Source organism: Gouania willdenowi, chromosome 13 (assembly GCF_900634775.1).
Source record: "Gouania willdenowi chromosome 13, fGouWil2.1, whole genome shotgun sequence".
In the NCBI taxonomy this organism is placed as follows: domain Eukaryota; kingdom Metazoa; phylum Chordata; class Actinopteri; order Blenniiformes; family Gobiesocidae; genus Gouania; species Gouania willdenowi.
In genome coordinates this window covers 1,486,433-1,503,640 of record NC_041056.1, presented here as the reverse complement: position 1 = coordinate 1,503,640, position 17,208 = coordinate 1,486,433, and the positions used below count along the sequence as shown (strand labels likewise).

At 38.2% G+C, this 17,208-nt stretch overlaps 1 protein-coding gene across 1 annotated transcript; it reads left to right on the top strand.

The window, feature by feature from the left end:
* The first annotated feature begins 5,193 nt into the window (after window positions 1-5,193).
* Window positions 5,194-16,650, top strand: LOC114475021 (flotillin-2-like). The gene is made up of 11 exons (XM_028465713.1): window positions 5,194-5,384; window positions 6,850-6,931; window positions 7,776-7,866; window positions 9,699-9,822; window positions 10,227-10,345; window positions 10,438-10,551; window positions 10,627-10,746; window positions 12,085-12,299; window positions 13,046-13,229; window positions 13,318-13,467; window positions 14,797-16,650. The coding sequence occupies exons 1-11, from the start codon at window positions 5,336-5,338 to the stop codon at window positions 14,827-14,829; spliced, it is 1,281 nt and encodes a 426-aa protein (XP_028321514.1). The 5' UTR covers window positions 5,194-5,335; the 3' UTR covers window positions 14,830-16,650.
* The last annotated feature ends 558 nt before the right edge of the window (window positions 16,651-17,208 follow it).

Below are 17,208 nucleotides of genomic sequence, written 5' to 3'. Positions count from 1 at the left end.
TTTTGTATACCTTATGTAGTTTTGTGTATTTTACAAATGATTTTGTCTCTTTTTTTGTTTTGTGTTTTGTTATAGTGACTTTGTGTGTGTTTGAAATTACTTTATTTTTGTTCTTTTGTGTGGTTTGGTGTTTTTGGTGTCAATTTTTTTATATTTGTTGGTACTTTGTGTTTTTTTTTTTGTCTTTGTTTTTTATGCCTTTTTTGTGTGTTTTTAGACTCATTTGGTTCATTTTTTCTGTTCCGTGTATTTTTGACTCATTTTGTGTAGCTTTGTTGTTGTTTTCTTTGCACATCTTGACAGTGTTTTTACAGTTTTTTTAATCGTTGTATTCTGTGTTAAATTAATTGTGTTTCTTTTTAGTCAGGTGTCACATGACCAGTGTGTGTTGGGTGAGACTCAGTGAACGACACCCTAAACGCACTAACAGACAAAGCTCTGTTACATTAAATCATTTATTACATTAAACACTTGCTCTTCATGAACTGATGTAAACACTCTCTCCTCCTGCTTCAATTATTCCCACATGAATTAAACGTATTTAAAATCCATACAATAAATGCTCAATAAAATGTAAATCTGATATATTTTTGCAGCCAAAGAAAATGCTGCTTGATGTGTCGAGAAAATACACAAATCACCTCAGGAATCATAACATTACTGCTGCTGGTGAACGTCAATGTTTTTCAAAGATTCTCCTCATATCTACTAATTTAATTTAATACATTTCAAACCTCAGGGATTTTTTTTATGCCAAAGAATTGTTAGAAATAAAATGTAGCGACTGTATCTGTTTTATTTATTTATGTATGTATTTGTTATAAATTATAGCAGAATAGATTCAACTTCCTTTATAGTTATAGTTATTTTATATTATATATTACATTACATACATACGTTACGTTGCGTTACGTTACGCTACGTTATGTTATGTTATGTTATGTTATGTTATGTTATGTTATGTTATGTTATGTTATGTTATGTTATGTTATGTTATGTTATGTATTACATTATGTTATTTTATTCTATATCATATTATATAACATTACATTATATTATGTTATGTCATGTTATGTTATGTTATGTTATATATTACATTATCTTATGTTATTTTATATCATATTATATAACATTACATTATATTATGTTATGTCATGTTATGTTATGTTATGTTATATATTACATTATCTTATGTTATTTTATATCATATTATATAACATTATATTATGTTATGTTATGTCATGTTATAACAATATATTGTCTTACGTTGCGTTATATATGAATTAGTTGTTTAATATATAGAAATTATAATATATTTTGTCATGACTTTAACTAATTACATCACTGCCTCACTGTGCAAGAATACACTCACACTCGCATGCACGCACACACACACACAAACACACACACACAGACTGCGTGCTGTAAAAGGAGCTTATTACATATAAGCTGTCAGACTGACTCACCTTCACTGTGATCCTAACTGTCCATGAGGCTGGAGGAAGGAAGGAGATCAACTGGTTCCACAATCACTTCACGTTGGATTTATGGTAAATAAAGTATTTCATCTGTAGTGTTCTCTCTATTTCTCCAAGGATCAGAAATTCATTACATTACTTCTTCTTCTTCTTCTTCTTCTTCTCCAAAGTTCTCAGATGAGGATTTTCCTCCTCCTGCAGCTCGTCCTCCTTCATGTGGAGGATGAAGGAGAAGTGAGAGAGTTCTTCCTCCTTCTTCTTCTTCTTCTTCTTATTGTTGTTGGTATTAATGCTGACACACACTGAGCTGCTCATTCACTGCCACTGATCCCAGAGAGAGGGTTAGTGGGGGGCTGAGGACTGTAACTGGACACACACACACACACACACACGCACGCACGCACACACACACACGCACGCACGCACGCACGCACACACACACACACACACACACACAGCTAAAGGCAGTGATGAACACCTTTTATAACAGTGGAGCGACAACTAAATGTTATATTATCTGGTCTGAGGGTAAAATTATAATCATCCATTCCACATTTAGAATAACAAACAATCTGAGAAAACAACAAAGTCTTTGTGAGTTTTTAATTATAGTTTTGTTGTGTTTTTAGATTCATTTTGTGTGTGTTTTTCTCTCATTCGGGGTATTTCACTTGTCATTTTGTATATTTTTTTTCTCACATTAAACATGTTTTGTTGTTTTCTTGCATTCTTGAATTCATTTTGTGCTTGTCTTTAGAATTCACATTATTTTTCTCTAAGTTTCTGTATTTCTGTTGTAATTTTGTATATTGTTCTCTCATTTAACATGTTTTTGTTGTTGTCTTGTGTGTTTTAGGATTAATTTTGTGTTTATTTGTTTTTGTGGTAATTTGGTATATTTTTGTGTAGAATATATGTTAGAAATGATTTTATGTTTACAGTTCTTTTATTCTGAAACTGCTTGGTAGTTACGTCATTTCCTTTCTGAGTTTTAGTTTGTTACTTGTTACCATCTTGTAAGAGTAATTTTGTGTATGGGTCATTCCATGTCATTTTAACAAATGTTCAGGACATCCCACGCACTTCGGTCTCAAGACATTCTGAAATTACTAATTGTTCCATGATTATTTAATATTCACACTGTACATTTTTAGTTTGATCTGATTAATACTTTTTGAGATATGGATAATGTAGTGAGCTCCCTGTAATGTGATCAGCTTAGATCTATGAACATAGACTGTTCACATAATTAATGATTAGTCACAGATATGCATTGGTTCTAGGCTCACATACTCTGGCAATCCAAAAAAATACTTATTTTTTTACTGTTTTCATTGGCCCATAACCTATGGAAGCCCGTTTCCGCCACTAAAAAAAAAAAAGATCACCAAGAAAAGTCATAATTATGGGAAACACTAACTCATAATTGTGACTTTACAAACTCATAATTATGACTTTCTTTCTCATAATTATGACTTTACTAACTCATAATTATGACTTTCTTTCTCATAATTATGTTCTCAAATACACCTTGTGGTGCCCCTGGACACATCATCAGTGATGTATCCTGGGATCACAGGGAGTTTCGGGTCTTTCAACAATCAGACCCCCTCCTCCAGGCGTCCCAACTGGGGTTGATCAAGCCCCAGCTTGTGCCCAGGTAGCGCTCCCCTACGTGCCACTCCTCTCCTCTTCTGATCCACAGCCACCTTGATGCCACTTCTGCAGCATCTGTAGCCAACTTGATGGCCTTTCGCTCCAGCAATACCCAGCATCTTGTAGACCCTGCAGAGAGACTGACCCGCAAATCCTCTGCATCCTACTTCGATGGGTTGGCATCTTGCCCGCCAACCATTGCTCCTGCACTCCTCCACTAGCTCGGAGTACTGAGCCCTCTTCCTCTGATGGGCCTCCTCCATTCAGTCCTCCCAAGGCACAATAAGCTCCAGAAGAACTACCTGCTTGGTGGCTACTGAAGTAATCACAATGTCTGGCCTCAAAGTTGTTTTCGCGACCTCTTCGGGGAACTTTAGTTGCTTCCTCAGGTCAACCTTTAGCTCCCAATCACGCGCCGTTGCCAACAGGCCAGGGGAGGTATTTTGGGTGGTCACTGCAACCTTCTCCCCAGCTCTGACGAAAGTGATGCTCTTCTTCACTGGGCGAAGGCTCTTGCTGTGGCTAATCCCGCAGCAGATGGAGTTAGCTATTGCCTTAAGGACCTGGTCGTGTCTCCAGCGGTAGCGCCCTTCACCCAGGGCTTTCGAACAGCAGCTGAGGATGTGCTCCAAGGTTCCTCTCCTCTGGCAGAGGGGGCAAGCCGGTGTCTCTGCCTTCCCCCAGATGCAAAGGTTGGATGGGCTAGGCAGCACGTCATAAACCGCCTGGATCAAGAATTTGACTCGGTGGGGCTCAGCTTTCCACAGCTCGGTCCATGTGATCTTACACTCCAGCGCTTGCTCCCATCTCATCCAGGCTCCCTGCTGCCGCATTCCCACCATCTGGCTGGCCCGCTTCTCCTCTAGTCCTGCTCGCACCTCCTCGAGGATCAGCGCCCTCCTCTCTCTCTTCTTTGCTTTATTAAAGTGAGTTCTACCACTACCCAGGCCAGCTCTTCCTTGTGCCACTTTGCCCACCAGTACCCTCTGCCGTACCCTAGACTCAGCAACATCCACGGCCACACCAGCTCTCCACTTCCATCCCGTCCGGACCTCAATCCCAGCCTGGGCAACCTTTGGGTCACTAGACTCCCGGTATTGGAGCAGCTCCCTGGACCGGGTCACCATGAACTCTTCACTTAGGCTGCTCATAGGGAGCTTCAGCTTGTTGCTTTGCCCATAGAGGGCAATGCTGCTCAGACTTTACTAACTCATAATTATGACTTTCCTTGGTGATTTTTTTATTTTTTTTTTTTTTACGGGCTTCCATACATAACTGTATGTGGGAATGCAAGAAAAAAAAAATCTGATTTCTGTTTTAATTTGTAGTATAAAGGTTTCTCTTTCTTCACATGTAAAACATTTTTTTCTTTATGCAACTTTTTCTTCATTTTTATTTTGGACCTAAACTTTGGATTATTTCACCACTCGTGAATAATGAAAATCCTTTATATGAGGCCATTGTAGTCTTACTCTGTGCTGTATAATCATTTATTGTTTATTCATTTTTCCACGCATCAGAAAAACTTTTATTTTTTGAAAACGTAATATTTATTATGAACAAATTTCTTAGATTTTACATTTTCTCTCTCTTTTTTTTAAGACTTTCTTAATGTTGTGATTTTATTGTTGTAATAATAGTTTTTTTTTTCCTTCATGTAAAATTTCTAGTTTTAATTTTGGTATTATGACTTTTGTGACAGTAGGACTTTATTCTCAAAATAATTTCTCAATCTATTTTTTTCGCATTACATAATGACAACACTATATGTCACTATATGACTTTATTTGTCTAATATTACAAGTGTTTTTTTCTCTTAAAATTATGAGGTTTTTTGTGTAAGTAGTACTGATTATTATTGTTGATTACTTTATTCTCATAATATTTCGAGTTTTTTTTTTTTTTTAGAAATTTAGACTTTATTATTTATAAGTCGGCTATTATCTCTAGCTGTGGCCTCAAACGGAGTCGTCAATTAATTTGTTTATTTAATTTAATTAATTGTTTTTTAAGCATCGACGTAATAAATGGTTTAATTATGACGTCACCGTGACGTCACTGGGCGGGGCTCTCTCTGTTGTTGCCGAGGAGGCTTTGCACCTTTAATCACGATTAACCTTGAATTATCGCCGTATTATTTCACCGTCTCCGTGAGGAATCCTCCGTGTTTTATCGTCCTTCCGTTACCGTCCGTGGTCGACATGGGGAGCTGCCTCACCGTAGGGCCGAACGAGGCGCTGGTGGTGTCCGGTAGGTGTTCCCGCTTACGGCCCTGGAGCTAGAGTCGATAACATCTCATCAAACTTATTCAGTTTTTATCTGCGACACAATTAAACACCATATAATAACCGTATATCTGCTGTGTGGAGTGAATGAATCACTGCTAGTCCTCGTTATCTGAGTACACAGCCAGCGTCCTTTAGGGGTGTGATGAATCTACTGGCTACCTCGCTAGCTGGTGGCTAACGCATTACTTTCTGGCGGCTATTTATTCGCCTGTGTGTTCACGAAGCAGTTTGACTTATCGTGGTTATTTATCATTGTGACACAAACAGTATAGGGTGTAGATGAGAATTAGTTGGTAAGCTAAAGTGCGGCTGCTAATGGATCAACCGGAAGTTGGTCACTGATTCAGAGGGAAACCAATGGGTGCATCACCGCTCTACTGCAGGTGCTTCTTAGAATAAGATGAGCCGTTATTCACCTAACAATAGGAAATCAGAAAAAAGCTAACATTCTCCCTCAATGTTGACCTTTTGTTATTTTTCATTTTTTAAATTCAAACAATATATGGATCTGTACTTTAATACAGGAGTTCTCAACCTTGGGGTCAGGACCCCATTTGGGGTCGCGAGACACCGAGAGGGGGTCGCAAGAGGCCGTCAACAAACTAATATTTTTTTAACAATTTGAGCCTATTTTTGCTAATTTTATGCTTTCTTTTCAGCTACTCAAAACTTGCCATGTTTGAACCTATTTTCATCACTTTTTCTTGCCATTTTTTTTTTGCTCCTTTTAATGCATTTTATTCATCACATTTAAATGCCTTTTCTTTCCAGGCATGTTCAGCACTTATAAACCCTTTCCACCACTTTTCCACCTAATGTCACATTAGTTGACCCATTATTGTCACTTTTAACCTCTTTTCATCATATTTCATGATTATTGTTGCCAATTTAACAACACTCAAGATTTCCCATGCCTATTATTTGCCAGTTTAAAGTAATTGTTCATACTTTTTAAACAACGTTTCACCCCACCCCCCCTTTTCTGCCACTTTTAAGCCAATATTGACACTTTGAACCCTTTTTGCCGCTTAGAATTCTGACTTTTTTCACTCAGAACATTATTAATAATATATTTTTAAAAATTTGGCTCTTTTTTCAGTGGTCTTAATCCTTTTCCATACAAATGCAATTAATAGTACAGCCTTAACATAAAGTGATGGGTGCGTTAACATATTGTTTAATTTAAATGAATACACTTTTTTATTTTTTTTATTTATTGTCATTTCAAGATGGAACAACAAAATTTGGAGCTTGGACGTCACGAATACAAACAATACCAGGACTAATGCAAGAAACAATATAAACAACATGACAAATATTTTTAAACTATCATTTTAATCTATCGGTACTAGTCATGAGATATTTAAAGTTTTTTTTGGTGACTGTGAAGGTTGTGTGGTGCTGACTCAGCTGTTTCTCTTTCTCAGGTGGATGCTGTGGCTCTGATATTAAGACCTACATTGTGGGCGGCTGGTCCTGGGTCTGGTGGTTGATCTCAGACGCCCAAAAGTGATGAAATACAACCTTTATTTATTGTTATTTGTGTAATGTGTGAGTTGGTGCTGCGTTCTGATGATCACTGGATTCTTGTCACAAACACTGTAAACAGTCAGAGGAGGAAAGCCTGCTTGCCACATGCTGACTCATCACTCTATAACACTCTGTGTATCCTCCTCATCCTGACCCCAAACAGACAGAGAACACCCTGAACTAGATACGGGCTAATGGCTGTGTGGCGGCCACATGTGGAGCTCCCAAAGTAAATGTACAAAATGTCAGAAAAACTAATTGAATTTTCTCCAAAAACACACAAAACGACTACAAGAAAATAGAAAACCGACACAAGAATATACAAAACAACTTAAAAAATACACAAAATGACTCCAAAAACACACAATGACTACAAAAGCACACAAATATAACAATAAATACACTAAATCCTCATTTTTCTTGTGTCTGACATGAATGTTGACGATGTGGCCTGCTGGGTCAGACAGTGGGTTTTTTGGGGTCCCCACTGTGTTAAAGTTGCTCCTCTTTGCCCTAAACTGATGGTTTGTGCATCACAAACGCACACACACACACGGTTCAGTTAAAGTAACACAAATCATTCACAACATCTTCTCCATTTGATCCTTTTATGAATCATTTTAATCTTCTTCAGCTGATAATAACCAATGTTAAGGTGAAGTTTTTTCACCAATTCTGACTGAAAATAAATCCAAGAAAGGTTTAAATGCAAACAAAACGAGATCATTATTTTTAAACTATAAGAATAATATTTATTGGGCTGATATAAATGTGTAAAGATGGGCTAACATTGAATATTAAGGTGTGTGTGTGTGTGTGTCAGGTTAACTCTGGAGATCATGACCCTGAAGCCTCGATGTGAAGACGTGGAAACAGCAGAGGGCGTGGCCATCACCGTCACTGGTGTTGCTCAGGTAACACCTCATTCCTTCTGATATGATGGGATTCTGTGTTTTCAAACTGAGAAAACAGGAAAAGTTTTGTGATACATGAATTTTTTATTTATTAATGAACTAACTAATTAATTAATTAATTAGCTAAGCATGTTTTTTCTGTCTACACTCACCAGATACATTTTTGACAGTCAACATTAAACTACAAACCTCTGACTTAAGGAGCCATTTTCTTTTCTTAACTGACCCTAAAAAATCGACAATTAAAAAACCCACACCAAAAGTATATTACATCAACCTCAAAATTAACTCAAACGTGCAGATGAAAGATGATTCCTCAGTTTGAGTATTTATGTTCAATTTTTTTTACATTCTCTAATTTTTCTTGTTGTTTTTGTTGTTTTGTGTGTTCTGCTCCTCAACAAAGGCGGTCGCATTTTTTCTGCTCCCTCTTTCCCACCCTATTTGCCCTTGCTGCTGCTTTGTTTTGTTTGGTCTTGTGAATCTAATAGGAGTTTTTCTCTAAATCTCTATCCAAAACCAGAGTTATGGAATTGATCAGTTGGTCTCTCAATGCAATAAACCTTTTTCGACAAAAAAACGGGCAGTGGTGAGCCCGCGTGCCCATGCGAGGACGTGGATGAGATCTACGTACATGATTGTAATTATGGTAGCAGGCATGCTGCTGATTGGAACTGGCAGCGTTCTGACTTATCGCAGTATTATGTTGGCAGCTGTTTTCAGGAGACTGCCAGTCATTTCTGAAGGATGGAGCAGGGCTCTCAACACTTGATTTATATAGAGCTTTATCCCCACACTGAAGCAGTGCCAAAGCGCTTTACATATCAGCTCATTCACCCAATCACTCACATTCACACAACTTAGGGTTCAGTGTCTTTGACACATAGTCAGGTACTGGGATAGAACCCCCAACCTCTCGATCAGAAGACGACCCTCTACCACCTGATCCATGGTCGCTCCAGAAAAACATGTGAAAATAAGCAGGAGGCTGCTTTGTAAAGTTTACATGAAACTGAATCCAACTTGGAGAAGTTAAATGCTTGGCTTGCAAGTTTAAATGCCACCTTATTGGATTACTGCTGGAGACCGGGACTCAAGGCTATCGAATATGAGCTAGCCTGAATCGAAAACAAATCGCTTATCATCATTGGCTCCCAAAGCCAGCCGTCCAAGGCTCTCTCATCTATCACCGGGGGTTTATGCAGAAAGGCTCCGTCTCCCCTCTTCCTCCTCTCCCCCACCGCCACCTGAAACTTTGTTTCTGAACCAGATCTACTCAAGGTCGTCACACGTCATCTGACTGTATCAGAATGGAGAAATGGGATTATATTTCCACGCCTTTGTTGGCCCTCTGTCCACCCTCCCTCTCTGCAAGCTACAGGAGGGGCGGGTGAAGCGCCCACAAGAGGCTGCATGTGCGTGATCCTTTCCTTTACTTTGCCCTAAACATCCAAAAACCCACATGTTATGTTCTCGAGTTTCTGTTTTGACTGATTTGTTTTTGGTGCATGTACGCTTAGGAGGTTTTTTCCTAGTTTTACACTTTCTCCCCAATAGGGAACTCAGTTTAAAACCTGCCTTTTCTCCTCTTTTTTCCTCCTGTTTTTCTCCCACTTTTCATCCAAATTGCAGCTTGGCCCTTGTGGCGACCCACAGTTCTCCCGCTCTTGTCCTCCCATGTTATATGTGATTGTCTTTTCATGTTTCTTGGATGAGATGTAACATATACTGAATTGCCCCTCAGGGATAAATAAATTATTCTGAATCTGAATCTTTTGTTGACATTTTTTGCATTGTTGTTGTGTTGACGTCACTCTCTGTTTCTTCTTCAGGTCAAAGTGATTACGGACCAGGAGCTTCTGGCCGTGGCCTGTGAACAGTTTCTGGGTAAAACAGTGATGGAGATCAAAGCTGTGCTGCTGCACACTTTGGAGGGACATCTGCGCTCCATCCTGGGTACAAAAAAATATTGTACTTTTTTTAAAATTATGACTAGTTTTTTAAATTATGATATATTTTTTAAATAATTATTATTATTTTTTAAATAATTATTATTTTTTTAAAATTATTATCCATTTTTTAAGTATTAAGTTTCTTAGAATAATATTAGTTTTTTCAATGGGACTTACTGTACCTTTATAGATAAAGGTTGTAATCAAATATTTTCACTTCTTACATTATGTGAGCTGAGTTTTATCTATAATTAGTTAATATTAAATGTTTCTAAAGTACTGTTTATTTTCTATTTTTTATGTCCAAAATAAGTGTAAAGAATCTATTCCACAGACGTTTCTCATACTTTCTGGATGTTTTCTTCATTCTACTGTTTGCTGAGTTGATGAGGCGTTCACTGTCTTCAGGGACTTTGACGGTAGAGCAGATTTATCGGGACAGGGATCAGTTTGCGAAGCTAGTGAGAGACGTAGCGTCGCCTGACGTCGGTCGGATGGGCATTGAGATCCTCAGCTTCACCATTAAGGTACGGTTCACCTTCTGACAGGGAATCAGAATAAAACTGAATACCTCCTAATGCTTAGTGAGATAAACCCACGTTGTGATGTGTATGGACAGGACGTTTACGACAAACTGGACTACCTGAGTTCTCTGGGGAAGACGCAGATCGCAGCCGTGCGCAGAGACGCAGACATCGGAGTGGCCGAGGCTGAGAGGGATGCTGGGATACGGGTGAGGAGGAAGCACACCCTCACACTTCTCTGTGATCTCATCAGTCATCCACTGACCACACGTTCCTTTGTGCAGGAGGCCGAGTGCAAGAAGGAGATGATGGACATCAAGTTCCAGGCCGACACCAAGATGGCCGACTCCAGACGAGAGCTGGAGTTGGAGAAAGCCTCGTTCAACCAGGAAATCAACACCAAAGTTAGTGCTTCTGTTACTGTATTTTTACAAATACTTGAAGGTGTTGGGAACGACTGTGCTTTTATTCTGAAGGGGTTTTATTTTCAAACTTCTACCGCTAGAGGGCAGTGATTAGTTACTTTTCCTGGAAATGTACCTTTTCAAAAGTATTTGAAGTTTAATTTATTCAAAGTTTGTGGATAAAAGTAATGTTTACATGAAAATACTTAGAAGAGGAAGATTTATCATTATTATGTTAAATATACAGTGGGACATTAATTCCTCCTTTTGTGTAAAATATCATTAAAGTATTTGGAAGAACTCAAGTTGTGATATTGTTTTGGTTTGTGGTTCACAAACGTTAGGAATAAAAACCTCTTATTACCTGCATGATTACAACTTCTGTAGTTATACATGTGAAAGTGAACTTATTTATGGATGATAGTAATAATACTGTAGTATAATTACATGATAATAAATAAAAGACAGTTAAAAACCCACCTATTCACACAGGCATTAAACTAATCATCTCCTCCACTCTTGCCATTTTCTGTAAAACGTTTTTGAGGTTGTTGTTTTTGAAAGCGCTATATAAAACGGACATGTTATTATTATTATTAATAATAATTAATACATACCATCACAGCCCAATGAACTTTGTTCTCGTCCTCTGTATATACTGTCTAGTATATACTACAGTATGATTAGGATGGTGAGCGTTCCCACTGAAGTATATTTCCAAGTTTCCCAAGATACATCTTGAACCTCCAGTGTTAAAAATCTCTGTTGATTCTCCACCTTTACTTTGAAAGTTCTGAAAACATTTGAAGTGAGAAAGTGACCAAGTAGAATATCAACATCTGCTCATTGGTTCCATAAAACTCACTTAGACACATTTCACTCATTTTCAGAGACCCCCCATTGGTCTACTGACTACACTTCCTACAAAACTAATGGAAGATATGCTTTTATTTTGAAAAGGAGATGTTTGATTTTTAGCTTTAAGCCGATACCAGGACAATTTTATATTCTGCTCGCAATGCATCATGGGACGGTTGAGTGTGACCAGTGTGCCAACCGTGCATACTAAAAAAATGTCCCCATATATACATCCGGTAGTATACGGTTAGTATGAGTAGTACGTTAGTATGAGTAGTACGTTAATTTGAGTAGCACGTTAGTATGAGTAGTACGTTAGTATGAGTAGTACGTTAGTATGAGTAGTACATTAATTTGAGTAGCACGTTAGTATGAGTAGCACGTTAGTATGAGTAGTACATTAGTATAACATTTACAACACTTCCATAGTGTCTGTAGGCACTCTCACTGACTCACTGACATTGTGCGTCATCTCGTTAGAAAGCCGAGGCCCAGCTGGCGTACGAGCTGCAGGCAGCCAAAGAGCAGCAGAAGATCCGTCTGGAAGAGATTGAGATCCAGGTAGTTCAGAGGAAGAAGGAGATCACCATCGAGGAGAAGGAGATCGATCGCACCGACAAGGAGCTGATCGCCACCGTCAGGAGGCCGGCCGAGGCCGAGGCCTACAGGATGCAGCAGCTGGCCGAGGGACACAAGTTAGTCTCTCTTAAAGCGCTGGTTCCCAACCTTTTTTTTTAGTTGTGATCACATTTTGATATCACAAATTTCTGGCAACCCCAAAGACATTTTTTTATTCCCTAGAATTAGTTTTTGATCATGTTAGCTATACTGTGTTATGAGTAGCTAGTATTACTGCCTTTTATTATCCCCTGCCAAAAAATGTTGAAGGGGCATATACTGTAGGTTTGTGCCCCGTCTGTCCATGCATCCTAGTTAAAGAGGACAGCTTTTCTCAGAAACTGTTTAAGATAAAATAACTCATTTTGGTGTGTGGCTTCAGTTTCGAACTCCATCAATACCTTGATGGAGTTCGAAAATGAGAAGTGCTCAATTATTTCTTCCAGAGTTATTGCCTTTGTTCTGTTTTTTTTACTCTGTTCGAAGTATCTTCAAAGGGGACAGCTTTTCTTAGAAACCGTTTAAGATAGTTCGTAATTTTATATTCTGATGTGATAATATTTTTTTATATATACATCTAAGTTTTTAGGTTTAGGACATTTAGGAAAAGGTTGTGTTATGAGAACCAATGTGGAGGGGATGTTGATGACTGTTTGTTTGTTAGTATCTTTTTTCTCATTTAGATTTTTTCAATTTTGAGCACTGAGCAGCAACGACAAATATAATTTCAATCAGTAATTTTTTCATCAATTACTAGACATTTCAGATGGCCCCACATAGGGTTCTGGTCTGTGCTGAGCTGAGGTCTCCATTGTGTCCTCAGGATGAAGACGGTGCTGATCGCTCAGGCTGAAGCAGAGAAGATCAGAAAGATCGGAGAGGCCGAGGCCTCGTCCATTGAGGCCGTGGGAAAAGCCGAGGCTGAGAAGATGAGGCTGAAGGCTGAGTCGTACCAGCAGTACGGAGACGCAGCCAAGGCCGCCCTGGTCCTGGAGGCTCTGCCTAAGGTTCTCATCCATATGTTTCTCTGTATTTCCTTTGATGACTAATGTCGGTCAGAACCAGTCCTGATGTTTAATATTTAAATCTCCACAGATTGCTTCTAAAGTAGCGGCGCCATTGTCCAGGACCAATGAGATCGTGATCCTGAGCGGGGAGGGCAGCAGAGTGACGGGGGAGATGAACCGCCTCCTGGCTGAACTTCCTGTTTCTGTCAACGCTCTCACAGGAGTGGATTTAACAAAGGTAGGTGGAAACCATACAACTCTGACCCAGATAGCAGAATAATAATAATGTTGCTATCAAAAGCCCGGTCTCAGTGTTGTTTTTATTTTTTATAGAAGGTGTCACTAGAGCAAAAAAAAATAGTTTCAAAGTCACTGGCAGGATTTTTCAGAAAAAGGCTTTTTTCACAGCTTTGTGTCAAAAACTGGCGTTTTGTGTGAAACTTGCCTCAATTCAACCGTTGATTATGGAAGAACAAAACACGCTACAAACAAAAACATATTAATTGTGAAAGTAGAGAGTCTATTCTCAGAATCTAGTTTCATATTTCAGATTGTCATACGACTGTGGCTCAGGTGGTAGTGGGTCGTCTTCTGATCGAGAGGTTGGGGGTTCGATCCCAGTACCTGACTATGTGTCGAAGTGTCCTTGGGCAAGACACTGAACCCTAAGTTGCTCCCAGTGGTCGACTAGTGCCTTGCATGTCAGTCCTGTCCCACTGGTGTGTGAATGTGAGAGTGATTGGGTGAATGAGCTGATATGTAAAGCCCTTTGAGACTGTTTCAGTGGTGATAAAGCTCTATATAAATCAAGTCCATTTACCATAGGACAAAATATGCTGTGGGTCTTTAAAAATCAGTAAAAATCGCCAAAAATGGCTGGCAGTGAATGAGTTAATAACCATACATGAGGTCACAATGTGTGGGCACACATTAATAATGAGAAGTAGTGATTTTTCGATTTTCCAAACTGATTTAGATTTATTATATTGAAAATCAATCAGTGTCTGAAAGTATTCCTTCCTTGAAACGATAGTAGTGATAATAATAATAATTACAACAATACTTAGAATGATAATAATTCTAATGATAATAATTATGAGAATGATAATAATTTTAACAGTAAGAATGATAATGTAATAATTATAACTATGTAATCATGATAATATGGCAATAGTAATCATGAGAATGATAACAATTGTTCAAGTTCAATTTATCATTGTAAGAATGATATTGATAATAATTATAACAATGATAATAATAGTGACACTTAAAAAAAGTGACAGTTTCACGTATTATTTCCCGTAAATTCAGACTGCAGTCAACATTTAATGTGTGTGTGTGAAACTCATCATCATAACACACGTGATTGACCTGTGTGTGTGTGTGTGTGTGTGTGTGTGTGTGTGTGTGTGTGTGTGTGTGTGTGTGTGTGTGCGTGTGCGTGTGCGTGTGCGTGTGCGTGTGCGTGTGCGTGTGCGTGTGCGTGTGCGTGTGCGTGTGCGTGTGTGTGCGTGCGCGTGCGTGCGCGCGCGCGTGTGCTTGTGTGTGTGCGCGTCTTCCCTCACAGATGCCTCTGCTGCAGAGCATGACCTCGTCTTAAGCCAGAAAACGCCCCCAACAGTGACCCCCCACCCCCCCTGTCGTATGCACTCATAGACTGCCTTTAATACACTTGAAGAGTTGTGTTGTTTTTTCTATTCCTATACTATACTCTGGATACCAACGGACTTTGGGAAGCCTGTGGTGCCTTACTTCCTACAGGACCAGACATTCTGCATGCACTGCTGCTCATCTCACACTTTTATCATTATTTATTATTTATTGTATTTAAATTGTATTTATTTGTGTAAAAGGCTGTAGCCATGGCTGAGGTTATTTTTTATAATGTGTTGTTGGATAAAACTGCTGCTTGGGTGTCTGCAGAACTGCAGGCCTTTAGGAACGAAGCTGGACAGAAATCCTGTTTGTATTTTGTATCTAAACCACATGCTACGGACGTAGTTTAATTTACTGACATTTATCTGCATCTGTGTACTGTACATGAGGTATTTTTTAATATCTGACAGACTGGAGTTGAGTTGTTAATGTTTCCAAAGGTGCTCACAATCATTTCCAAGCCCATTTAGTCACGTTGATATCAAGCATGAAACACTATTTCTGTCTGTTTAAATGGCAATTCAGTCATTTTTTTGGCTTGCTAATTTTATTCAGGCAGGATTTAAACTGTTAACTGTTGGAAACTCTGTTATTTTGCTGTTTTTGTATCAAAAACTCTCTGTTCTGAACCTTCTTTTCAAATATATCAGTTTTTAGGGACTCCTATTGTTGAGTGTATGTTCAAAAAATAGAAGTTTGTAGTTTTACCCTGAAAACAAGATGTAAACAAAGCAGGGGGAGGTCATCTTCAAAAGCCGTACAAATGTATTTGTTTGTAATAATATTGTGTGTATTATAATATTTTCCAATCAGAGAGAAAGAAAAGGTTTAAGAGGAGCAGGAGAGGCTTCATAGTTAATTTATTTCATACATATCTGAAAAACTTGACTCTTTGTTTCTGTTCTTCAGTTTTCATTTCTTTGTGCAATGAACTCTCTCTCCCTCCCCAAACCTTTGCTATCAAGCATGAAAAACTTTTTCTGTCTGTGTTTTTGACAGGAAAACGGGTCGCAGGTATAACCTAATTTGTGATCCGTTTATCTTTTCTGCTCTTAATTTTAATCGGGCAGATCTGGAGTCAACCTCACGTCACTGAGGCTCCATTTACTGTGAGAAACACCATCGCTTTACTGTGTTTGTGTCCAAAACTCTCCACTTTAAATCAAGAGTATCTGCTTTAAAATGCTCGTGGCCTTGTTTACGTGTAAGAAAACCCGTTGAATTTGTAATTTTTGCCTAAAAACAAAATGTAAACAGAGCCCTAGTTATTTTCAAGGCTTTAAAGTGACTGTAGGAGAGAATAAATGTGTGTTTTCAGGGATTAGCTGGTACAAGAGAGATAAATTTAATGTGAAATGTGGGCGTTTTGGGCTTTGATTTAAAAGACAGGTTGATGTTTAAGACATAAAGAACAGATCATGCATGATTTTTTTTTATTGTTTTCCAAACAGCAGAATGAAAAGGCAGTGTTTTGTTTTATTTCATGCATTTCATGTTAGGCTGTAAAAGCTCATCAAACACTTGGTCGTGTGTTTCTGCTTTTGTTGGTTTGTGTTTCTGTGACATTTCTCCTGTCTGTTTGTCTCCATGCTGCAACGTCTTTGGTTTCCAGAAAAAAAAGCGAGCGTTTGAACTGTGGATGTTTATTTGTGCGTTTACGAGTGTGTGAAAGGCGTTTATCTTGTAAACTCCTGCTGCATGTAGTCACTCTGTGTGCAGAACCATCTGCTCACTCTGAAACTAAATGTTATTCTAATAAATCAAAGAACCATGAGGCCTGTGTACGGTTTTCTGACTGAGACATTTAATAAAATAAAACATATTAATACTCATCTCAATTTTTTGCAATGCATTAGCTTAAAAAGTAAAACATTTTTCACATAAAAGCTAACAATCAAAACAAAGTAAATTAGATCATTTCAGTTTTAACCTTTACTTCTAAAGTCACAATGTGCATGGTAAGAACACTGCAAAAGCAGTTATAGGTTAAATATTTTCACAATTTAAACGAAGTGTAATTCTTCATTAGCATTTATAACCATGGCGACCAGCAATGCTCAGTTTTATGGCTATATATATGGAGCTTATATTAGAGTTACATACGTTTATGTTCATTAATTCAATAAAGACTCATAAAAGACTTGAAGTGTCCTGATACAACTTTTTCACTTTTGATTTTTGATATTGCGGCCACCAATACGTTATACACATTTAAACCATATTCTACATTTGAATAGAATAGAAAATAAATAAGATATAGAAGAAAAATAACCTCAATAAATACTTTTTTTTTTTTTTTTTTTTTTTTTAAATGCATCGGAGT

What these genes read in the sequence shown, in the direction of transcription:
- LOC114475021 (XM_028465713.1), top strand. Translation starts at nt 5,336, where the DNA reads ATGGGGAGCTGCCTCACCGTAGGGCCGAACGAGGCGCTGGTGGTGTCC. An exon ending in CGAGGCGCTGGTGGTGTCCG is followed by an intron (nt 5,385 to 6,849) that starts GTAGGTGTTCCC and finishes TCTCTTTCTCAG; the next exon opens with GTGGATGCTGTGGCTCTGAT. An exon ending in CCGTCACTGGTGTTGCTCAG is followed by an intron (nt 7,867 to 9,698) that starts GTAACACCTCAT and finishes TTTCTTCTTCAG; the next exon opens with GTCAAAGTGATTACGGACCA.